General features: G+C 35.0%; 2 protein-coding genes across 7 annotated transcripts in view; one reads left to right on the top strand and one right to left on the bottom strand.

The window, feature by feature from the left end:
• The first annotated feature begins 2,568 nt into the window (after window positions 1–2,568).
• LOC123537474 (tetraspanin-4-like) overlaps window positions 2,569–26,356 on the top strand; it is a 34,207-nt gene continuing 10,419 nt past the window's right edge. Inside the window, exons 1-8 of one of the 6 annotated variants that reach the window (XM_053529057.1) lie at window positions 2,569–2,720; window positions 4,314–4,404; window positions 8,617–8,808; window positions 9,796–9,870; window positions 10,406–10,525; window positions 11,119–11,191; window positions 13,607–13,755; window positions 15,686–15,867. In XM_053529057.1, the coding sequence (XP_053385032.1) occupies window positions 4,345–4,404; window positions 8,617–8,808; window positions 9,796–9,870; window positions 10,406–10,525; window positions 11,119–11,191; window positions 13,607–13,755; window positions 15,686–15,757 (741 nt within the window). In that variant the 5' untranslated portion in view covers window positions 2,569–2,720; window positions 4,314–4,344 and the 3' untranslated portion in view covers window positions 15,758–15,867. The other 5 variants (XM_053529055.1, XM_053529054.1, XM_053529056.1 and 2 more) reach the window with 5 other exon arrangements.
• On the bottom strand, window positions 18,829–23,233 carry LOC128550290 (uncharacterized). The gene is made up of 3 exons (XM_053529059.1): window positions 21,236–23,233; window positions 20,798–20,959; window positions 18,829–20,499 (listed from the first exon to the last, which is right to left on the bottom strand). The coding sequence occupies exons 2-3, from the start codon at window positions 20,867–20,869 to the stop codon at window positions 19,363–19,365; spliced, it is 1,209 nt and encodes a 402-aa protein (XP_053385034.1). The 5' UTR covers window positions 20,870–20,959; window positions 21,236–23,233; the 3' UTR covers window positions 18,829–19,362.

Raw genomic sequence — 26,356 nt, 5'->3', positions numbered from 1 at the left:
TGTGCAATATGTGTTTGAAACTTGGCAGCTGTTTGGTTTGAGTGACAATTATTCATGATTATGTTGGGTATAGTTTAGATATAGTTATAGTTTACTAAATATGTAAGAACAAAATCTCAGTTAGATTTTTAGGCCATCTAGTTCACTTTATTTTGTTGTTCATTACAATCTTACCGGTAATAACAATTCTATCAACAGTCAACAGGCGACTGATTGAAATGTTTAAACTGCGGATACATTTCTGCGCTTTAAGTCCGTTGCCTTCCATAATTTTTTGTTATGAGACAGTATTTTGTGTGTTTGTCATCAGGCTATTTGTTTTGGGATGAGGGCTTAGTGGCTTTCTTTTTTCCCGGGTTAATCTTTTAACACATGTTTTAGGTTGAGGGCTATAAATAAGTGGCATTCTTTCTCTTCCTAGGTTAATATTTTTGTCAAATGACGGAAACACGCAATGTAAACGCTGGCACTACCTCATTCTCGTGTAATATAGCCTTCATTATGAGTGGTATTACAACAAATACATCATGCTTAGCATTTTAAAAATCTAAGTAATTTTAAAACACTTTCTCGCCTTTTTTCCTTTTCTCATGTTATTCTGACTAAACAGCTTTTGTTCGAGTGTTGTTAATTTAGACTGCATAACTTGCCTAAGCGGGGCCTCCGTGGCCGAATGGTTAAGGTCGCTGACTTCAAATCACTTGCTCCTCATCGATGTGAGCCTCACTCGGGACGTTGAATTCTTCATGTGAAGAAGCCATCCAGCTGGATTACGGAAAGTCGGTGATTCTACCCAGGTGCCCGCTCGTGATGAAATAATGCACGGAGGGGCACCTGGGGCCTTCCTCCTCTATTAAAGCTGAAAACTCGCCATATGACCTATCATGTGTCGGTGCGACGTTAAACCAAAAAAAAAAAAAAAAAAAAACTTGCCTAAGCCTTATTTTTCACTTTAAACATATTTTATTCCCGGTAATACATGTACAGATTAAATACATACATCGTAGTTTGAACAAGATAATTAGGAAAGGATAAGAATGAAACACACAGTCTTACAGAATTCTTCTCCTTAATGTTTTTTTCTCGAGTGTCAAATTTGGAATGCTAAACTTGCTTAAGCCTCTGTATTCGTTTGCTGAGCACAATTATTATTTGGTACTTTTTTTCAAGGGCGATTCTAATTTACTAGCGGATTCTTTTTTATTTTTATTGTTGTTTTTTCTTTAATTGGTATCATCATTATATTGCTATTGTTAACTTCTTTTGGGATTACTTGAAAATCTTTTGTGAATAAAACTTTCTTATTTTCAAAGTTGTCGTGTGTTTCGATTTGAATTTGTATGTTTTCGTCAGTTTTGAATAAAGTTGTGTTTAATTATGTTTTCAAAGTCTGGTGTCGTTTCTTTGCAATAATAACACTAATATTGCTTCATTGTACCTAAAACAGACAGAAATCAGAATTTAATCGTAATTTGTAATAACAATCTGCCGTTCAATATGGACAAAATCGTATTAAATATTTGCAATAAGTAGTACAATCTTGTGTGTAAAATCGAAATAAGTCGTTCACTATCATTTCAATAAGGCGTACAATACAATACAATACACAGCACCGCAAATTTGTGTTTAAAACGAAATAAAGGATGAATTAAGGTTGAAATCGTTATCAACGAAAAAGAAAATACACTAAATTCTTATAATGTGACATGCATTCAGAAAATTTGCTTTATTTTTTGATAAAACTCATTCAATGTTGGTATGCATGATCTAAACTTTCACCGTGTAATCAATTGATTTCACCTTACCTACCGCTCATGTAAGTCATTCTGGACTTATATTGACTGGGAAAATTTTGAAACATGCCTTTCGAAACACATCTCAAGGAATAAACATACCTTGATTTGACAATTATCCAAATATCAATCGAAAAAGTTAGACCACGTTTATCATATTTCAACAAATGATTGAAATCACATCGCTATTTCCGTTATGGTTGTTCAATCGTTTCTACGCTGTGTAAATAGTTAAATATGTTATTTAGAAGAAGGTCAACTAATTAAAGTAGCTATCTATCTATCTATTTATACTGCAGCGCTCCTCTCTGCGAGTATTATGTGCAGCTATAACGAATGTACTTGTAAGGACTTTGTTTGAATGCATTTGATACGTAGCTAGTTTACTTAAATATGGTCAAGAGGTATTATATGTAAGAAGGCTTAGACATTAATGTTTTATTATCATGCTGCGCACAACGTTGACGTTTCATAACGCGGTGTCTCATAAATAACGGCAACATGATTGATTACTTAACGAACGAACTGACCTCTGGTCATAATAAATGGCTTATGTAATATACACCATTGTCAGCCTACACTCGGATATTTTCATATTATTAATCACTGAATTAGAATTTTTTTTAGAAAGGGCACTTTTCAAATATTGTCACGACCTAATTAAGCTAGGCTAATTGAATATGATTGAGTCATCCAACATATACGCACCTGGGCAGGTGTGTAAATACGAGACTGGTTCTTATTGTTTGACTGTCGAATGGAAAACAAAATAAAAATGAGAAGACGCAGTCCAGATCACTTCCGCATTTCGTCCCAAGATACCTCCACCATTAGAGAGTTTCAAACTTCAAAGTTAGCGGTTGCGAACACGGGACAAGATACAGTGTAGTACAGTTAATTCTGACTAGCAAGAGAAATCTTTCGTCGGTATTCATTTATTTTGATAGCCATTTGATGTATACGACGTAAATGTACAACACTTACCTTGATATCGTAATGTTTACCTGTTGTTTACCTGTAATTACAGGTGGGTGGGGTAAAAAACTTGATCTAGATAAAAGACAGCTTCAGAAAAAGATTTTATTGACATGTGGTGTATCAGGACGCATTTTTTTTAATTATCTAACGAAGGAATCCATGTGAGGATATCCGCATAGGCATGATTTGGTGCATCTGTTTCGTCAATAATGATGCTATATAGGATTAAAAAAACATCAATAGACAGGCAGGACCCAAAAATAAATCCAGCATACATTTTCTGTATATACATTGATTGAAAGCAATCAGTGGATATAGCAAATGGGTGCTGGATTTTTTTTTGGGTCCTGGACTGTCTATTGATGTTTTTTTATTCCTAATTATAGCATTGTTATAATTTAGGAAGTGGCTATTCCTACGGTCCCGTAAGAATAGCCTCACAGGCTATTCCTACGGCTCTCCCGTAAGAATAGTGAAATAGCCAGCAGGTGGCTATTCCTACGGCTCTATGGACAGTTTTGTATGTCCATCTTGAATTGCATTGTACTGAATTAATTCATATGGCATAATTTCGAACAAATTGTTTGCTTTTCAGTATCACAACGACAGAACAGGAAGTGATTTCGAATAATGGAAAAGGCTTATTTATGTCTATGTGTAATATTGTTGTCATCGAGTGATTATAGTAAGATCTAGATTCTATATATGTATAGATATATGCAACAAATCAATCAATTCAATGAATGTAATGATAATATTGTGAGTAATAAATATGTCATTATTCTAAGTTTACATCATGTTTTGAATATCATGTTACAGGTTGTATGTCCCCTTCAGGTCTCTGTGATAAAAAAAATAGAGAAGAGAAATAAAGATTGACAAAGGTAAACAATTTATTCGAAAATATACCGGTTGAATTAATTCAGTGCAATGCAATACAAGATGGCCATACAAAATGTCTTTAGAGTCGTAGGAATAGCCACCTGCGGGCTATTTCACAATTCTTACGGGAGAGCCGTAGGAATAGCCTGTGAGGCTATTCTTACGGGACCGTAGGAATAGCCACTTCCTATAATTTATTGACCAAACAAATGCACCGAATGCCTATGATTTGTAGGTTACCAAAAAAGAAGAATGTTTGTCATTACAACAATACGATACAATAAGTTTTATATTGAGTCGGCAAGAAGACAACATTACAAAAAACATAATTAGCTCTGGAGAGCTTTTGAACCAACTATACAACAATTAAAACAAATTTAATAGAGTAATAAAAATGCTACGAGAGAAAATATATGTTAAGCACACTATATTCAATATAGAACTTACAAATGGACACCAATATTATTTTTCTGTGATAATTTACTAAATATTCCTCGCTGGAATTTGATGAACATACTTCACATCTTGATATTGTTCATTGAATTAGAGAAGAAATTCAGTAACATTCTGTAGGGCTGTAACATAAATGTTTGTATGAATTATTATAACATTAACAGTGAAGCAAATAGCTCTACATAGTAAATTTTGCTTTATTTCCAGAGTGTCGTGGTATAACTAGAGACTTGTCAAGATGTGCCTCTCACAGGCAGGCCTCAAGGCCTTTCTTCTAGTTCTCAATGTTCTCTTCTTCGTAAGTATAAACATTTTCTCTCCCTGCACATAGAAAACAGGTATGTGCAGGGGTTTAAAACAGGTATGTGCAGCCCGCAGGGGTTTAAAACAGGTATGTGCAGGGATTTAAAACAGGTATGTGCAAGGGTTTATTAAAGGGCCGGGAGCAAGGACATCCTACCTAGCAGCCTTGGCTACTTTTCCTTTTGCAGTTGAGAACTCTCAGACCTCCCTCATTTTTGCATCTACATCTTCTACTGCAGTAATAAATGAAACTCAGGAGGTGGGTTTGCATGCTGTGTGGGTGAAACAGCAGCTGTTACATCAGCAAATTACAATTTGAACATGAATTTCATTTTGTTTCCATTGCTTGATATGTTAGATTGCTTAAAACCATTATTGACAGAAATGCTTTTCAGATGACATTATTCATTAAAATTCTTCATTTGGATAAAAGCTTTATTTCTTGAAAATTTGAACATATGGATTTGTAAAAGAATGGTGTTTATTCATTATATCAACCTGACATCAAGAATTCTAACTTAACCAATCAAAGCGAAGCGCAGTATTTACAAGTATTTTCAATTTGTTAACCCTTACCATCAGTTGGACAGGAGTAATTCTGCCTTTGCGGCCAGTGTAGATCATGATTTGCACTGTTCGCTATTCAGCCAGTATCTTTTTGGTAAGCACCCCTTTTAACAGTTAATGGTACTGTCCAAATTGAAAGATGGACAAGTTCATTATAGAAATTTAGAATGGTAAAGGTTAAATAGCAGAGCTTTTGTTTTCACGCCTTTGTCGTCATCCATGCCACAAATTTAAAGTAGGCTTCTCTAAAACTTTTTCGCCATATATTTTCAATATTTACATGTCTTCGACATCATGAGATGACCACAAAGGACATATAAGTTCTAACATAACTGTAGCATTTATTTTGTTAGAATTATACCCCCTTTTTAGCTCACATGTCACAAAGTGACAGTGTGAGCTTTTGTGATCGCGCAGCGTCCGTCGTCCGTGCGTCCGTGCGTAAACTTTTGCTTGTGACCTCTCTAGAGGTCACATTTTTCATGGGATCTTTATGAAAGTTGGTCAGAATGTTCATCTTGATATCTAGGTCAAGTTCGAAACTGGGTCACGTGCGGTCAAAAACTAGGTCAGTAGGTCTAAAAATAGAAAAACCTTGTGACCTCTCTAGAGGCCACATTTTTCACAAGATCTTCATGAAAATTGGTCAGAATGTTCACCTTGATGATATCTAGGTCAAGTTTGAAACTGGGTCATGTGCCCTCAAAAACTAGGTCAGTAGGTCAAATAATAGAAAAACCTTGTGACCTCTCTAGAGGCCATATTTTTCATGGGATCTGTATGAAAGTTGGTCTGAATGTTCATCTTGATGATATCTAGATCAGTTTCGAATCTGGGTCAGCTGCGGTCAAAAACTAGGTCATTAGGTCTAAAAATAGAAAAAGCTTGTGACCTCTCTAGAGGCCATACTTTTGAATGGATCTTCATGAAAATTGGTCAGAATGTTCATCTTGATGATATCTAGGTCAAGTTTGAAACTGGTCAAATGATCGCCTCATCAAGACCATGTGCGGAATTCATGAGTCAGCCATATCAGTTCAAGATCAAGGTCACAGCTCAAGGTCAAAGGTTTACCCTTTCACTATCCATAACAGTGGCGGGGGATTTAGCTGACTTTCACACTGCCGTGTCCCTTCATAATAGGGGCCTTTAACACAGGGTTGGCGACTACCCGCCCAGGGCGGGTAAACACCCCTGGGTTTCCCGGGTTGGGTTTAGATCCCAAGTCTGTTTCTGAGTTTTGTCTGAATAATACCAAAATTTGAAAACACCCTTTCAATTGACTAACAATCTGACTAAAGTACATCTCCTATTACGCTACGCATAGGATCTGACAACAAGCTATTGATGGCCTCGTTCTGACAACCCTTCCGCTAGCCAATCAAAAGTTAACTTACAACATTCTGCAAGCTTTAAAAAGCCTTGGTATTTGATATCAACAATTATTATGTCGAGACTGCGATTCTACTCGCCCCAGCATTGGCCTGACCCTTCTTGGTTAAAGTTTTTCAGCAACCTTTGTTTTTATGTCATATCTTTGTTACTATTGCTTATATCTTACTGTAACTTCACATAAACATTGTCCAGTATACAAACAATGTATGTATAGGGGCTGAGCCCATTATACCCAAGGTCAAGGTCACCAAGCTGTTATACTTAGGTTATTTTTAAGGTTAAAGTTTTTCGGCAACCTTTGTTTTTCTGTCATATCTTTGTTACTATTGCTTATGTCTTACTGTAAGTTCACATAACATTGTCCAGCATACAAACAAAGTATTTGCAGGGGCTGGGCCCATTATACCTAAAGTCAAGGTCACAAAATTGTTATACTTGGATTTATTTTCATGTTAAATTTTTTCGAAAGCTTCGTTTATAGACATATCTTTTGTACTTTAAAAGATAATGACTTGAAATTAAAAATATTTCTTTATAATAATCATCTGCATAATATGTGATTACAAACCCCATTACATCTAATTGTATTTTTGACAGAATAGTGCCCCTTTTGTACTTAAAACTTTTTTTGCAATCTTCTCTTTGTCTTTCTGGATATTACTTTAATGCAATATAAGATAAAGACTTGAAACTTAAAATGTATCTTTCATAGGCGTAGGAGCGACTTCAACTTTAGGGGGGCCAAACCATTGCCGGGGGGGGGGGGGTGAGATCCCCAGTGCATTCATGACAAAGCCTTGTCCAGGGGAAAAATGGGCCATAGGCCCCCTCATGCCTCTGTGTTTTAGCAATCATTGAGTTATTATGATGATACGCATAAGACTAGGCGCTTAACTGTCTGCAGCTTGTAACTTAATTGGGCAAAATATGTATTGTTCTTATCAAGTGTGCCACTTTTTTACATTCTTCTGTTGAAGCCCTGGACATGCAATAAAATAGCGCTTATTTGTCGAATTGTGATATAAAGTTATGGAAGTATCATTTTCCTTGAATGGACAATGAAAAACATAAATACTTAACGTTTACATACGTAAACAGGTTAAATACTTACATCGTTTTTGCAGACGCTCAAACCGGAACTGTAGTGATTGCGCTCAATATTATATTCTTTTTATAAAATGTAATCAAACAATACTCGGTGCGTATAGGCTTTCAATACACATCTTATGGAAAGAGAGATGTCAGTCAGAATGCAAGGAAAGGCCAATTGCAAATCAGAAATCAGGTTGTAAACAGTTATATGATACAAAGTTAATGTTATAATAGACTGCAAGTTATATCTCTTTTCCAAAATATTGGAGGGGCCAAACTATAGTTCGGCCCCCCCATCCTAGCTTTGGGGGGGCCTGGCCCCCGCTGGCCCCCCCCCCCGGCTCCTACGCCTATGTCTTTATCATCATCATCATCTGCATGTGTGGTAACAATCCCATAACTCTGATATGTATTTTTGACCAAATTATGCCCCTTTTATACTTAATTTTTACAAACTTCGTTTTCTGGACATAACTTTAGTACTAATACTACTATATAAGACTTGAAACTAAAAATATATCTTTGCCATCATCATCTGCATGTGTTGTAACAATTCCAATAACTCTAATTTGTGTTCTTGACAGAATTATGCCCCTTGGTGTATCTTCCTTTTAAAGTAGAGGTCTCTTATTGAGACATATATTCATTTTACTGTCAAATCCCCGAACAGTGGAGAGCGCTGTCTTATGGACAGCTCTTGTTATAGATATTATAGCACTAGGCATGCAGGTGTCACTGCTATCACTATATGGAATGTTAGTCAACTAAAGTGTTGAAATATGTATTGAAGTTTGAACTGAAATATTATATTGCCCAGTATTGACCACTATCGCCCAGTAAATCCCGGGTTGTCCCAGTATTACCCACTGGGCTGGGCAATATGCTTAAAACCCGGGTTTTTGCCAACCCTGCTTTAACAGGCTTCTTCCCCTCAGAACATTTCTTTTAAATCGTGCAGTTTTCCCCCAAAATTGACTTGACATCAGTTTTTTTTATTCCCCTTTGCCCAAGTACTGAGCTATTTTTTCCCCTGAAACACAGGCCTTCGCCCCTTCCCTTCCTGGTAAAAATCCCCCCAGGTATAGGGACATTATTCATTATTCTAGCCGCAGGCAAGATTGCATTGACTTTATACTTGCTTACTATTTTCCAGCTATGTGGTGGTATAGTGATGGGGATAGGTATCTGGGCTGTGGCAGACAAGATTTATATCTCAGACGTGATTGGGAGCTCCTTGTTCAAATCTGCGGCCATATTGATGGTCATTTGTGGTGTATTTCTCGTCCTTCTCTCATTCCTCGGATGTGCAGGAGCCCTCGCTCAGAAAAAAATCATCGTCATTGTGGTGAGTATACATGAAAGAATATATACATGTTGCTACTTTAGGAGTTTAACAGTCTAGCATCACTATGTTCAGCTTAATGTTTATTATGTAATAGCATATATATATATATATAATATATATATTATATATATATATATATATATATATATATATATATATATATATATATATATATATATATTATATATATATATATATATATATATATTTGTTTCACCTTTTGTCATTTTGCAGCTAATTTTGTTCAATTTAATGTTTATTAATAGTATGTAGCATCTCATTGAGTGTTATTGTGTTCAGTTTAGTGTTTATTATATAGCATCTGGTATTCATTGAGAAAAGTTTTACAGTATGTCATTTGGATGCTTATTGTGTTCAGTTTAATATGCAAAAAATGATGTGGGTCCTCGGTCAATACCATAATTTTACAGGTCCGTAAAAACACATATTGACCAAAACATAAGTCTAAAATTGTTATATTATATGCCCTTCTCAAATGCACTCATTTGACTGGCCTATATTTCTTACATATAAGAAAAAGTGATTTCACAAGAGTCATTATCACTATTGTGAGTCAATATCGCTTTTTGCAGACCCGGGCGTGCACCCCTTTCGACCAAACAGATGAGCGCATTTGAGAAGTGTATATAATATTATCTGTTATATAACAGTTGATACATATATATAGATATAACTGTTTTTTGCTTTATCATTTTGAAGCTAATTATGTTCAGTTTAATATTTATTATATAGTGGCTGATTTGTACACTGATACAGGATGTACAATATGATGTTTTGATGCTAATTATGTTCAATTTAATGTTTATTATGTGAAGGCTGATATATATATTGTATATATATATATATATATATATATATATATATATACTGATAAGAGTTTTACAGTTTATCATTTCGATGCTTACTGTGTTCAATTTAATATGATTTATGTAACAGCTGATAAATGTTGATTCATTTTTTTTTCAGTACGTTATTTCGCTAGCTATTGTGTTCATTGTGTTGATGTCTGCTGCCATTGTTGCTGCAGTGTTCCAAGATGATGTAAGTCTTACACGTTCCTTCACAGTTTTTTTTGTTTAGGACAGACATCCTACTGTATATTTTCACTTATAAGACGCACTCGCTTATAAGACACACCCCAACATCGAACATGCAATCTGGGATTTCTTTTTCTTTTAATTTCCTTGTAGTACACGCTTATAAGATACTTTCCACACTTTGGAAATATGACTCCTAATAATGTGTCTTATTGGCGAAAATATATGGAACTTTTAATTTGCTAAATATTTAATAACAAACAATACTTAGAAATTTTATAGAGGAGTTTTTGTAGTGACAGCTCATTTGGCTCATTCTGTAGTCAACAGGCTTGAAGCACAACAAGGCTGGCCTCAGAGTTTTGCTATGGAATGAACTCAAAAAGTGGTCTCATAAGGCTTAGGCTTTTTCAGTGCACATGTACTAAGATATTAACATGTGGAAAATGGCAGTTCCTTGCAAGAGATAATATTGTTAAAAAAAGATCTTGTTATTCAGGAGTCGTGAAATTTAAGTTGTTGTATTACTTTATCGATAGATTGAATCAGGAATGAAAGAAAAAATGAGAAGAGGCATCAGGGAACAATACGGCTACAACACAGCATATGTTGACGAAAATCGAGACTTGACGGAATCGTGGGATCTTGTTCAGACCAGGGTATGTAGAATAATTAATATATTCTGAATTTATCTATGTTTAAAATGTACTGCTCAGGTGAGATAATGCAAATGATGCATGCATTCATAAAATTATATGTCTCTCATATTCTTCTCAGTTATTACTTCTAATATTTTACTACTCTCTGAATAATTGAGCTGCACCACGAGAAAACCAACGTAGTGCATTTGCGATCAGCATGGATCCAGAACAGCCTGCACAGTCTGGTCAGGATCCATGCTGTATGCTAACGGTTTCTCTAATTTTAATAGGCTTTGAAAGCGAACAGGATGTATAGCAGGGTTAAGGTTAACAGAATACTGTTACATGTGACTTTTAACTGTGAATGTAGCTGTATAGAAAAGTTTATAGGTTTAGTCAAATAAATCTGTTTGACGAGGATGTTTTACATATATGAAGTTGAAACAGTTGACACTCGATGTCTCGAATTTCAGTTGTCTTGGAGTAAACTACTTGATCCCTCAGACTTTGAGATACCGTGTTCCAACTGTATTTATAAAGAAACAGTGATAGCAAAAGATATACATTGGATGTCTTTAAACAAGAGATTTATATCTGTGTTTGATTTACAGTTGACATGTTGTGCTGTAGACGACCAAGGCTGGGGACTGTATCAACAGTCAAGATGGTTTCAGCAACAGTTCAGTAAGTAAAAGTATTACATTTTGTCAGTTGTCAAAAAGTGAACAGTATTTTTTAACACTTACAATTTCTGCTGGTGTATCTTTATGAAAAGTGAGGCAGGTCGCTTGGCTTATTATGGCGAGATCTACAGGTCACTTGGTCTTGAGTTTGAGCTTGGACGAGGCATAAGTTCTCCTTGACAATTTGATAAAAGATATTATGTCTAAAATAATATTTCCTGGGTTCTATTTGCTGTGATCCATGTGGAGAAGTTGGCAGTTACTTATGGAACAGGTATGTGCTGGTGCAGAATCCAGGAACACTAGTTATGCTAACTGCCCTCCTTTGAAATACTGTTGAAAAACGCGGCTTAAACCAAAAACAAAAGAAAATAAACCACTTTAAAGGCTCTCCATGCAACATTTACACAGTCAGAAATACAGGCATCGTTAGCCAAGTGTTTATAGTCATTGACTTACTGTAATAGAATCTCTTGCAGCTCATGTCTGTGGGTTTGAGCCATTTTTAGCTCGACTAATCGAAGGACAGGGGAGCTATCCTACTCGCCCCGGCGTCGGCGTGAGCGTTAGCGTTACATGAGCGTCACACAAATGTAATAGTTTGCGTACCACCCCAAATATTTTCAAAGTCCATTGAGATATTGCTTTCATATTTTGCATACTTGTTTACCATCATGACCCCAGTCTGTAAAAAGGAGGAGGCAACTCTATGAAGCATTTTGACTGAATTATGGCCCCTTTTCGACTTAGAATAAATGTTAAAGTTGCGTACCACCCCAAATATTTTCAAAGTCCATTGAGATATTGCTTTCATATTTTGCATACTTGTTGACCATCATTACCCAGTCTGTAAAAAGGAGGAGGCAACTCTATCAAGCATTTTGACTGAATTATGGCCCCTTTTCGACTTAGAATATGCTTATTGTAATGTTAGAGTTTTACTCATTGCTTATATTATACTATCAAGCACTGAGAATAGTCGAGCACGCTGTCCACTGACAGCTCTTGTTAGGTCATCATGTGAGGCAGTCATCCAAGTGGCCTGAAGGTAGGTTGGTTGTTTACCAGGGACCCATATGAGAAATAATGCCAAGAGGGGCACCTGGGTTTTTCTCCATTGTGAAAAGCTGGAAATTCACAATGTAACCTTGAATGTGCCAAAGGGACTTAAAATTTAACAAAGGAAACATAACTTAAATTGACACAGAAGTTAATTAAATTGCAGTTTAAAGAAATTTATGAAAATATAAGCCTCAAATATTTTTTAAAATTGAACTTTTTTTTTTAGTAATAGTTTGTTGTTTTTAGTTGGATAAGTATCTGTTTTAATGAAAAATCAAGGCCATTTCATGGTATATTATCTGATATACCACTGTTCAGAATTCAGATGTGCAAGAATTGATAACCAGGATGTTAGTTTTGAGTGGTTAGATATCCAAGCTTTTGAATTATGAACTGTGGTATATCAGATGTTAAACCTCAAAAAGGCCTTGAGTATTTTCATTCTTTCATGCTCAGACAAAAAAACATGATGATCTACATTGATAGTCTCTCACCAGTCGGCACGTCAGACCCATTGTTTATTGCATCATATACACTGATTAATGTCCTCTTTTTATGCCCCCAGCATCTACTGATGCGGGAGGCATATAGTGATTGTCCTGTCCGTCCGTCCATACGAGGTTAACCAAATGGGACCGTTTCGTATAGCATCAATACCCCTTACTAGAATGACTTGATACTAATGCAGATGTAACCTGTGACCAATCCTCATCTTCAGACATCACCTGACCTCAGTTTGACCTTGACCTCATTTTGGACTTAGGTTGCTTTATATGGGCCATCTCTTGGTTAACCAAATGGGACCGTTTCGTCTAGCATCAATACCCCTTACAAGAATGAATTGATACTAATACAGATGTAAACTGTGACCATTCCTCATTTTCAAACATCACCTGACCTCAGTTTGACCTTAACCTTGACCTCGTTTTGGACGCAAAATCTATCGACAAGGATGCCACTGGGGGCATCAAGCGTTTATTGAATGCAGCTTCTTGTTTGTATATGACAATTAGGGTAGTTCTGCAGATTTGATAAACCGGAAGTGATTGCGTAACCTTATTTATCTGGAAAACATAGAAAATTCTATTCGCGAAAATGTTATGAAAGTTATGATTTTCCCATGGACTCCCATTATAAAAAGTTGTGCGAGGTCCAAATTTTTCGAACCATTGTAGCAAAAACTCGAAAGCACGACCCTATCTTTCTTATTTACTGAATCTTCTTAGTATATTCTCAAGTTTTGAAAAGTCAGGGTTTTATCAAATTCTACATGGTAGAAAAATTCCGATCCGAACATGCAGAACTACCTTAAATCAAGCTATATTAGAATAATGAATTATATCTTTACTTTCAGACGAGTATGATAGAAAGTTTGTGCCACCAAGTTGCTGTATATATGAAGGTCGTCTAGATCAGTATGTAAACCTGTTTACATGCCAGGCATTTGCGGGTGGTCCGCCAAGGTTCGGTGGCGGTGGTTTCAATAATGCTCTCCATTATCAGGTAGTATCACTAGATGCATGCTTTTGTTCAGTGTAAGAGTACTGGTTAGTTATCAGGGCTTTAAGCTAGGCTTAGATTTTAGGGAGAAGTCAAGATCACTTCTCCCAGAGCTAAGATTATGAAGAAGTGGGGAGATTTTGGTGCCAGGACCTGACAGACAAAAAATGGAACTAGATATATATGTGTAACTGCTTTTATATAAGTTCTTGTCTTCATTTAATGTACCATAGATACCCATGTATAATGCACAGTTTTTTTACCCCCGGGACCACCCCCGAAACGTGGGCGCACATAATACACAGGTATAGAAAATTTTCCAACTTTTATTACCGATGTTCGCCATTTTGGTAAAGGGAAACTACTCCCCGCGCTTACTGTCACCACTAAAATCTAAGATTGCCGTTATGTTCCGTAAAAGATCGAATGGTTTATTTTTCTTTCAAACAGAATTAATTTCATATAAATTCAAAAGTATTTTGATGAAAGAAATGTTAATAAATCACAAAAATTATGAATCTAATTAAAGATCGAGAATTATCTTTAACCGAGATCAAACTGTGAACAACATAATTGACACGAGGTAACACGTTAATTGCCGGTAATTACTGGCTATTTGATCGTGACAAAAAGACTATCACACCTTTTGTTATTGGTTTGAATTGAGAAGCTCATGTCATTTTGAAAGATACCATTCCGAAATATTGAATCAGCTGCTGTTTATTTTTTCAAAATAGTTAATTAAAAAGGTAAAACAACAAATAAAACAATGTTTTATTGGTTTTATTTTCGAGAAAACAAAAATCGATAGTACCGCGAGACCGATGCTGCTCTACGCCGCGGAAATAAGATTTATTACCGGTGTCGATGTAAACTCTTCTTTCGTTTTCCATTCACCTCAAAATTGACCAAAAATGTTTTTTCCCAGGAATTTGGGCCAAAATTGGGGGTGCGCATTATACACGGGTGCGCATTATACATGGGTATCTATGGTACTAAAATAACAAATTTTGAAAAAAGCAGATATCATACTTCCAGTGCTATCTGCATTTAAAGTTAAATCAAGAAAACCCATAAAAACAGTTCGCAGTCCTTTAGAATAATATTAAATGTGTATTGCATGCACTCAAGGATGGGGCAATAGGTAATGGATGATGGTAATGGGCATTATTAGATTCAGTAATGGAATGTAATGGGTAATGGAGCTATTTTCCCATTACATGTAATGGTAATGCAATGCATTATTTTAAAAAATGAGGGTAATGGTCAATAGCATCATTCAGCTCTGACGTCACTAATTAGATTCAGACCATTACAAAGGTCACGTGGTATAACCTCAGACAAAGATTCCACACAACCGACTGTGTTTACACACGATAACGCATTGATACAACTGATACAATGGCAAATTTCGCTTCAATAATTGGAATTAAATTGACTGAAGATGATATTCCTGGGGCAAAGTTTTATCCAGGTTTAATTGATGATCATTCTGTGTATCAGCTAAAGCGGTGGTTAGAATGTAGAGGATTGAAAACAGGTGGAAATAAACCAGAATTGGTGAAGAGGTAAATTCAATGTTTACATTTTTTTGATTAGCATAGTTGAAGAATCGTACAGTAATGAGTGATGTAACGCGTATTTTCATATTCAAACTAAGCCTTTACAGATTGCAAAGACATTTTGTGTTTTGTATGGTGTGTACTGATCGATCTTGAATAGTCCATGGGCGGATTGTTTTGTAAAACTAACTGTTATAGCACTAGTAAAATTATGCCTATTTATGGGTGGGGTAACTTTGTATTGATTGATTGAACCACACCAGCTATTAATTTGAAGTTCTTAAATGGACAGATTGATAATTTCATCATTGCATTGACATCACACAGTACTGATGTTGTGTAAACTTAAAATAAATTTCCTTTTTTTTCAGATGCAGAGATGCGATTGTGAGTGGCCGTTCCAAGGAGATAGACGAAGGAGTAGACAATGGGAAATGGTATGAGTTAAAGCGAAAGGAAGTGTCTGGAAAAACTGATAGAAAGGGTCCGACACTACCACCTATCACTGGCTGGAAGAAATTCCCTTCACGCCCCATTCCAGAGAATTTCAACTATGGTCACATTTATCACTATCTCCTAGAATCGGTAAAATTGCCAGATGGAGGCAATTCAAGTGATGTTGACAATTTGGGAGATATGACGGCTAAGCCATTAAGAAAAGGAGAACAGTATGTTAAAAGTCAAAGTTTAAGTTCCATTTTAGACAATGGCACACAGGACTGTTATTATGTTAAAGCTAATGTTGATGCATCTATGCTAAACAAGGTGAGGCATCCAGTTGTGACAATTTCTGGTAAAAGTGGTGCTGTATTAGATGCAGCATGTGATTGTCCTGCAAATTCTCTCGGTAGATGTTCCCATGTAGGGGCCTTATTACTTACGCTGAACAACTACTGCAAGGAAAATGGACATGACCCAATATCGTGTACTGGTAAGCCGTGCGCATGGAATAAAGGCAAGAAGAGAGAGAAAAATCCACAGAAAATCTCGGATGCTTCATACCCTTCATATAAGCAAAAAGCCAGTCATGTGATCAACTTCGATCCGAGACCAGAAATTAAAAGAGGCACAGCACACAGTGGTGTAAATTCCTTTTTGACAAATCTTGCCCTCAACGGAAATAGTTCAATGTGGTCCACATTATTAAGCTATTCGTACAGTGACTATGAGGTTGATAATTCTAGGAAAGGACTTTTACGTGATCAGGTGATGACAGTCTTTGATAATTTGAAATTGGAATGTAATGAACATGAATATCACTTTTGTTATGAAGTTAAAAAGACACAGGACCAGTCTGTTTCAGAAATCTGGACATCGCAGCGGTATTTCCGTGTAACTGCATCAAACGCAAAGGCTGCTAATGCTCTCGGAGCAAGTTTAATATCAAACTCGGTGTGCAACGACAAACTAAGAAATTTCATTGCCAGAAATGTGTGGAAGTTAAATAGTTTCTGCACAACTGACATGAAATATGGCATCGACAACGAGGCTAAGGCAAGGGCAGACTATCTTACCCAAAAGAGAACAGTCATCCCAGAATTCAAGTGCATCAAAACTGGGTTTTGGGTTAGCAAACTTTGGCCAGAGCTTGGCTGTAGTCCAGATGGACTTGTGTATGATCCGTCTGTTCCTGCAGGGCGCTCAAAGTTTGGTTTGATTGAAATAAAGTGTTTAAAAATGTTTAAGAATATTTCACCAATGGATTTACATACAGACCTTGATTCATATGTAACAAAAAAGCAATTCAATAATTCTTGTGTAAGTTTTGCACCAGATGGAAAAACATTACTGCTTAAGGAAAATCACATGTATTACTATCAAATACAGTTTCAGCTCCTTGTAACTGGACTTACGTGGTGTGACTTTGTGCTTTGGTCTCCTAAGGGTGTAAGTGTACAACGAATTGAAAGAGACCAGAAACTCATTGACAATTTAGTAACAAACACAACCTGTCTCTGGCATCGTGTTATTTGTCCAGAAAAGTTTGAAATGCGAGTTCCTAGGAACTTGAATCCAGTAGTTCTCTATTAAGACCACAATGTGACTTTCTGAACTTGATACCGGATTTGTTTTAGAACCTTTCAGAACTGTTATAAAGAATAAAATGGATAATAAACTAGCCATAGGTTTATAACAGCTTTATAATGATTTTTCACTGCAGTCTGATCAAGATCTTCACTTTTTGCAATTAGTCAGTATATTATAACAGCCTTGTCATGTTTTTTTGCAAGCTTTAATTAAGTTAAGAATTTCCATATAATATCATTCTTTACCGTATTACATTGATTTAGTTTTCTGTGCAGTCTGATCAAGATCTGCACTTTTCACTGTTCAGTCAGTAATTTATAACAGCCTTGTCATGCTTTTTGCAAGCTTTAATTAAGTTCAGAATTTCCATATAATATCATTCTTTACCGTATTACATTGATTTAGTTTTCTGTGCAGTCTGATCAAGATCTACACTTTTCGCTTTTCAGTCAGTAATTTATAACAGCCTTGTCATGCTTTTTGCAAGCTTTAATTAAGTTCAGAATTTCCATATAATATCATTCTTTACCGTATTATATTGATTTAGTTTTCTGTGCAGTCTGATCAAGATCTACACTTTTCGCTTTTCAGTCAGTAATTTATAACAGCCTTGTCATGTTTTTTTGCAAGCTTTAATTAAGTTCAGAATTTCCATATAATATCATTCTTTACCGTATTATATTGATTTAGTTTTCTGTGCAGTCTGATCAAGATCTACACTTTTCGCTTTTCAGTCAGTAATTTATAACAGCCTTGTCATGCTTTTTGCAAGCTTTAATTAAGTTCAGAATTTCCATATAATATCATTCTTTACCGTATTACATTGATTTAGTTTTCTGTGCAGTCTGATCAAGATCTACACTTTTCGCTGTTCAGTCAGTAATTTATAACAGTCTTGTCATGCTTTTTTGCAAGCTTTAAATAAGTTCAGAAATTCTATTTAATACTTTTTCACCGTGTTACACTGATTTAGTTTTCTGTGCAGTCTGATCAAGATTTGCACTTTTCACTATTTGGTCAGTAATTTATAATGGCCTTATCATGCTTTTTTGCAAGCTTTAATTTAGTTCAGAAGTTGCATGTAAAATAATTTTTTACCGTGTCACACTGAATTATTCAAAACATGTGAGTAAATTTATTACGATGACACTGTTGCTTTATTTCTAAAGTCAGAATAGGATATTAAAACATATGGCACATTGAAAAATCAAAATAATGTCTTAAAATTAGCGTGAAATGTCTGGTCATCTTTAATCATGATCACATATCTCAAAAATAAGCACACGGACCTATATATTTTATTTCACCAAAATATAGGCCATATGTTTATTAACAACAGTGAGAAGTTTCATCAAAATCTACATTGTAGAAAAAAGAACAAGTCAGTATCTTTTTGGTTCAGCGTGGTAGGGGATAGTGTTATAGATAATTACTATAAATGGGTCTGTTAAACTCTACAATTTTTAAAAGAATAATTAAACTAAAGTTTCTTCAAAAATTTATTATGTACATGTACATAAAAGGTATGCAATACATATTCATATTGATGATGCATGCACTTGTATATATAACAATGTAAATATTTCAACAGATATTTAAATGATCTGTGCAAGTCAACAGTACTTAATAAAATCAGAATGATATTGTTTTTACTTTGTTTCATTTCTTACATTTTCAAAGATAACAAATCTTACAGTATAATCACAAAAGGGACAAGCTTTTATGAATGTGACTTTGAAAGCTAAGAAACAAAGTGATTATTTTATGATGTTCAAAGGTTTACTGAGTAATTTATATAAATATTGTCTTCACAACTTAACCTTATATACAGGTAAATGTATATATTACATTTTAAAATATTACAAAAATTGCAAATCTACGACAACTGGAAAAAGAGCAAATTTGTTGTTCCTTTTTGACATGAAGAGTCTCATTCCAAGATCAACCTAAAATACCCTAAGCTTACTATTCATAAGCAGTGTAGACCTACAATAGACTAGCTCCTAGACTATGAAAAAAATTAAGTCACAATTGGCTTTTGGAAATTGACAAGACAAGAGCAAACAAAAACAAGCTGATTAAGCATTGGTGATAAACTTAGTGGAATAATACCGCTTATTAACTGAAACTTCTTAACACGTTCAATTACTCTCTCTACATGTATCCTAGCCTTAGCAATGCGTCTTGTTTTTACATTTTCCCTCGGTGTGAGATGTGTTCTTTTTCCTAAAAAAGGTGGGATATTCAGAGACACCTGTCTTGACATTAACATATCCTCAATGGTAAAACCCCTGTCTGCAAGAATTAGATCCCCAGGATTGAGGTAACTGAGAAATCCACTCTTTTCAACAATGTTCCGGTCACTAATAGAACCTTCAAAAAGATCGGAAACATAAACAGTTGCACCATTTGGAGCTGTGGCAATTAAACATTTATAGGTATGATGGTGTTTATAACTAGAATACATGTTTCCCTGGCGGCCGAAGTCCCTTGGCATCTGTACAAAAAACTCTGTACAGTCAATTGAACACCTGATGTTTTTAAATGTTTTAAAAACTTTTGGCATAAAATGGGTAAAATGATGGCGGTCTGGAAACATTTGATGTCTCAGTTCATTGAAATGGTTGTACATGAACTGTATCCATGTACAGAAAATTGTACTAATATAACTTTCAGATACACGGAGAAGATGGCTCATCGTTTCCAACCCGAATCCTCGTCTTAATCTCACCAAAGTGATGAATAATTGTTCTACTGGTGGTATCTTACGTTTTTCTTTGATAGTACTTTTAGTGGGTGTTTTGCTTGACCAGTATTTCAAATCGTTCACACTGTCTCCAAGGAAGCTGAACAGAGCCATAAACTGAACATATGTTAGACCTGTGAAATACTTCATTTTTTTGTCATTTCCTTTTATTTCTTCTAAACTTAGTGTTCCATAGGTTGGCTTCTTTGGTGTATGTGCATCTTTTGGTTTCCCCAGTTCATTCTTTAGTATTATATTTTCAATTTTTGAACCAAGTAAATAATTGTCATACAAAGTCTGTGTAGCTGATTCTGTTGTATTAATTGTTGGTCCTTGGATATCACAGTTACAGTGTACAGTGGCTGGTGTGGCTGTAAACATGTATGCTGTCTGGCACTGGTCTTGAACATCCTGGAAAATTTGAACAACACTGCTGATTTTTTTTTCATAATTCAAAGAAGAGTTCTATATAAAGATATTTTAAATGCCTAATTAACATTACGACGAGTCATGATAATACTGTGAAAATTTACATCTAGTTTTAATCTAAAACTGCCTTATGAAGCCGCCTTCCTTCAACAGCCATACTGTTTTGCACTGTTAGTTGTCTATATAATACAGACTTGGTTATTAATTATAGTTGTAAGATTTTATACTATTTAAATTACTTCTGCTTACTTATAGTGAAATTAATGACTAACATTCATACCGGGTTTACTGCCTCATTTTGAACAGGTAGGCATTGTTGTCCAAGTTCTACAAGGCTGGAAGCAGCTGACATTCTGTCATCACTGGCCTGTTGTTCCAACCTCCGTCTCTTTACGGAAAGTCTTTCAGAAGGAGCGGGTCTTTTGAATGCTTTCCTTGAAACCTGCAAAATATTTTGTTCACATTATTTTAAAAATAATGTGTCGGTGTATTCTATTATGCAATAATACATACAGTAGACATAATATATCTGTAATCACTTACTAAGTTAGAAGTTAGAATATCTATTTTCTGACAGTCTATCAAAATGGAAAAAGAAAAGGTAGATCAAGTATTTTTTAATAAAATGCATAATAATTATTAATTTTCAGTTATTATATACCTTCATTAAATTAACAATAATGGGTGGGGAAACTACCACGACTACTGCCTACATTACCTGTTCGGCAGAATCTCTCGCTGAAATTGGGTCTGGATGCTCATCAGTTGGGCCTTTCCCACCAACAAAATGTAGGCTACATATGTAGGTACTTCTTTTTACATCAGCTGTACTTCGTAACTTGTTGGTGGCACACAACTTGATCCATTTCTCACACTTTTCCAGTTTGGTTGTGGGTTTAGGGAATGTATAAAAAATACACCTTTCATTTCTTCCTGCCTTTTTTCACGGTACCGTGAATCGCTCCTGCATTCACCCCAGCAACAATGTTTGTTTCCTTCACCCTTTCTTTTTATTTTGATGTCACAGTTCTCTTTATTATCCGAAGAAATAAGTGTTAAATAATTGCTTTGGCCATACCAAATTGATTAATAGTTCTTCGGAAAATTTTCAAAAAAAATAGGAGCGGGCGAGCGAAATTTTTATTTTATTTTTTTTTTCTCAATTTTGATTTTTTCAGAGGCGGGTAGATTTTACATGGAGCGAGCGGGCTTTTTTTATTTTTTTTTCCCACTTGAACCCTTGAGGAGGCGGTTATGATTATATATGAAGTTAACATTTCTTTAGAAATAACACAGAAATCAAACATTTACAGTGTGGGTAACACAGTATATAGCTTTTCCATCTGTTTTAAAGACTATATGAATGATTTTGCAAATAAATTCTTGCCAAAACTCACTGAATCACTTTATTTTTTTTTTATTTTGTAATTTTAATTATTAAGAAATGAGTGACTTATTTTTAATTTTGATTTTTCTACATTAATCTGAAGACGTGCCTATTTAATGGCAAAGGATGAGGAATATTTAAGACAAAACAGGCACATGATTGTGTGGAATAACATTTCTTCTGAAACACAGTTAGATGGCTTTCACACATGAATAAATTTGTGCCCCTAGTGGAACCCCAACCCATAGAGGTGACAGGGGAAGTAATAAACCACTTGACAAGTGAGACCAAACGGAGTTGGGCATACAGATGCTTCAACATTGCTCGAATTCCTTTTGGAATAATTTCTTAACAGATCATGATCAGGCTAGCTTAAGCTTTTGTGGTAGAGAGTCATTTCTGGCAAAAATAATAACAGACGGACAAAGAATGATCCCAATATGGCCACCCTTAAAAGTGTTGTTTGTTGTGCTTTGACTGAACTTGAAATTTAGAGTTGGGGAAGTCTGTTTTTTTTTTCAGTTTCTTTCGTTCAATCAATTTACAGCCAACTTTAAATATATCCTGGCGTCATGTGTACAAACAGGCAAAACTGGGGTTACAAAAGGACAGATTTTGTTTGAAATTATTTTCATATCAACACTACTTTGAAAAGCTAAACAATTTTTAAATTGACTAAATGCGTTTTGATAGAATATCTGACTGCTGTACTAAAGAAGTTATGTTCAAAAAGATTTGGGCCGAACCAATGTGATAGGTTGGTCAGGATCTGTGAACAAATATTTTTTTAAGATAGTAGTTGGCCTCAGCTTTGGGCTCTAGATCTAACATGCTGAATTAAATAACTGATAACAAATGGTTTAAAACTTTATATCTGAACAATATTTCCAGATATTTTAACTGCATCCCCGTGCACGTCTTACAAGTCGGGCTTCGTTCTTTTCACTGTATTGAACAAAAGTAGAATGTGCCTATTTCATTACCTACAGGCACATCGAAGGCCATGTGTAGCACTAACACAGACACTCCAGATTTAAAACAAATAATAAACAACACCATAACTCCTGACTTTTTGAGTTTGGATCATCAGCTACATGCATTACGGACGCATGAAATCCGATCAATATTACTTTGACGCATTAAAACAGCGATAAAACCTGTTTTGCCGTTATAATTCCGGACCGCGTAATCGAAAAAAAAATTTTTTTTTCGGAGATTTTTATGTACGTGCGGGCGGGTAATTTTTATTTTTTTTTCTCGGGAATGAAATTATTGATGCGGTAGTTCCGACGAACGACATATCAATTTGGTATGGCCTTTCTGCCATTGTCAGACAAAGAACGCTTCGAATGTAAACACAGAATCTTGTCTGACATACGGGTACTTCGGAATGATGTCACTGATAAGAGTTACCTGGCATTCTAAAAATAGCTCAGCTGAACTAGTTTTCCATAACTTGGCATTACTTATCTATACATGTATATTGAGGAAATTCATACTTTTATTGTCTCAGCTCATTTGACATCTGTGTATCAGTATACATTTACAATGTACATTTAGTACTACCAGTAGTTATTTACTGTGTGCACTCCTAACATGTGAAAACTCAGAATAGAAGTATTGATTTGTATACTGTTAATCTTTAAAATGTTTAAATATAATGGTAATGGTAATGTATTAACACGGCATATTAATGGTAATGGTAATTCATTATCTACAAAATTGAGTTAACGATAATGGTAATGGTATTAATTAGGTAAATCTCAATGTAATGGTAATGGTAATGCATTACATTATGAAGTAATTGACCCCATCCCTTCTTGCACTGAATTAAATACTTGTTAACAGCAGTGACTTTCAGGTAAAGTTTTGGTGTAGTTTCACTCTATCTCAGTTGTTATTAAATGGATTTGATTCAAACTCATAACAGTCATTCCACATCATCACCCACATCATATTAAACAAGGTCCATAACTCTAGCACCAATTTTTCATGAATTATGCCCATTTTTCACATAGAATTTAAGTTAATTTTGATGCATTTTCACAATACCTCTGTTAGTTCAGAATAGATTTGATTCAAACTTAAAACGATTGTTCCACATCATCACCCACATCATATGACACAAGGATCATAACTCTGGCAGACTGATCATAGTTTGCACTGTTCACTTCATGAATTTTCATTGAACACTTTTTCGAATCATAAATGGTATTGTCCAAATTGAATGATGGACCAGTCCATTTCAGAAATTTAGCAGGCTAAAGGTTATAACACTTGCTTGGCTTTCAGCTACACTAAGTAACTATTACAATATGATAGCAGACATGTTTAGATTATGGTCAGCTAGAAGGTAGTTGACTTTAATGAAGAAAAGTAAACTAGGTTGAGTTCTTCTCCACCAGAAAAGTTCTTGAAGCTGTTCATTTGAATTTTAAAAATAGAAGTCATCAAGAAACATAATTTATTTTGTAAAGCAAGGGGCAGTAATTAGTGTGTTGAAAGTCTTAAGAGTTGTCTACCCATGGAATAGTTTCTGCCTAAGGTGAGGTACATGTAAACTCTGTGTATTTTGCATCACTATTGAATGAAAAGCCACTGGATTTCATTCTTGTTCTTTCCTTTGAAACTTTGTATTTTTACCTGTTAGCAGTTTAATTTCTTAACCAGTTCTCAACTTCTATGCTTAGCAATGAACATTAAAGGAGAAAACTCTTCTCTCATACCCTTATTGTGCTGGATACCATCACAAAAAAAAATTAGGTATCAGGAGCGATTAATATAAGTTAGAGAACTTGGTCCATAAAACAGATGTCTTCCAATCAAACTTGGTCAGTTTACTATACTGTCCAGACAAGACCAGTTTATTCAGATGTTTGCCTTTGAAATTTCTTTGTTTCATCGCATATCCACTGTTCTGACAACATAAGGTGCTTGATAAGAAATATATATATTAGAATATCAGGCAGGTAACTGACTTTGAGATTGTTACAGCCTGCCGGCTTAATGTAACAGAGAGCGCAAAGATTTATGGATCGTGAGGTTGTAAGTTTGATCTCCAGTCAAAATGTACTGTGAAATCATAAATTTTATAGGGGACTAATTTTCTTGGTTTTCGTGGTCATCGGTCCAGGAAATTAAGTCCTAATAAAAAAATAAAATTCCCATTCATTTTATGTTTCAAAAGTTGAAATCCATGAATTCATGCCCACAAAATTAAATATTTTCACAGTATGTACTTTGTGATTATTTCATAACTGACATTGTGGCTTCAGTATATGAATCAGAGATGGAGGACAAATGATTTCAGACACAATGTCTTTTATCAAGTCATCATGGAGAACATACACCTTGCATAGAGCTCGGACTCAGGATCGTAGGGTTGTGAGTTTGAGCCCTTGGCGAGGCGTATGTTCTCCATGACAGTTTGATAAAAGAATTGTTTCGAAATCATTCGTCTTCCATCTCTGATTCATGTGGGGAAGTTGGCTGTTACGAGTGGAGAATAGGTTTGTAGTGGTACAAAATCCAGGAACACTGGTTAGATTAACTGACTCTAATTACATCTATGAAATACTTATGAAAAATTGCAGTAAACCTAAAACAAATAAATAAATCAAGATTGTTTCTGTTTGAATGATATGCAAAAAGCTGTATGAAAGATTTGGAGCTGGGCAGAAAGATCTGTGATATTGACTACTGAAAGCTTACTATTCTAGCTCCATAATTCGGAGAATAGGGGTGCTGTTGTAGTCACCCCGGCTTTGGTGTCAGCGTCGGTGTGAGCTTTCGTGGTTGAACTTTTTCGGCAATCTTTATTTTTCCGTTATGTCTTTGTTACTATTGCTTATATTTTACTGTAACTGAGCTTCAAGCTTTTTGACAAACTTTGTTTTTTGGACATAACTTTAGTACAATGTAAGTGTAAGTTGTCCTTCACAGAAAATATTGTTTTAAGATAATAAATTTATTAAGATTAACAGTTCACATTTCTGCTAACCATAGTTGCATGAGCTATTCAATGTGGTGTGTTGTATAGGAGAGATAGCCTTCTCATCACCCATTAACATCATTCTATTTATCTGGTGGTGGGCAAAACAAATGTTTCTAAATTGTTTGTGTATGGGATCGGAATTTTTAATTTTTAGTAATTTTTTGCAGATTTATGGATTTTCAAAATTCAGAAAGTTTTAAAAAACTGACAGTTTTTATATTTTCGTATTCAAATATCTTTTTAAAGTGAATAACAGTTTTCATTGACATAAAATTTTGATAGCGGTGTAGTGATGTTCGAAACTTTTAGAAAAACACTGTAAGTTAAGCATTCATAATTAATCCATTTTATTTCAAAATAGTAATTAAAAGTAATTAATAAATTGCTTGTTTTATAACCTTTCCATTGATAAAAAAAAAAATTGATATATTTTGTGTTTTAAGAAAGTTTTGGTCATT

Source organism: Mercenaria mercenaria, chromosome 17 (assembly GCF_021730395.1).
Source record: "Mercenaria mercenaria strain notata chromosome 17, MADL_Memer_1, whole genome shotgun sequence".
Lineage (NCBI taxonomy): Eukaryota > Metazoa > Mollusca > Bivalvia > Venerida > Veneridae > Mercenaria > Mercenaria mercenaria.
This window is presented reverse-complemented; position numbering and strand designations above follow the sequence as displayed.

Bases quoted from the DNA above. Each gene is read 5' to 3' on its own strand.
- LOC128550290 (XM_053529059.1), bottom strand. From the start codon at position 20,869: ATGTCAGCTGCTTCCAGCCTTGTAGAACTTGGACAACAATGCCTACCT. The intron at 20,500-20,797 runs GTATGAATGTTA...CAAATTTTCCAG, and splicing joins AAAATGAGGCAGTAAACCCG to GATGTTCAAGACCAGTGCCA.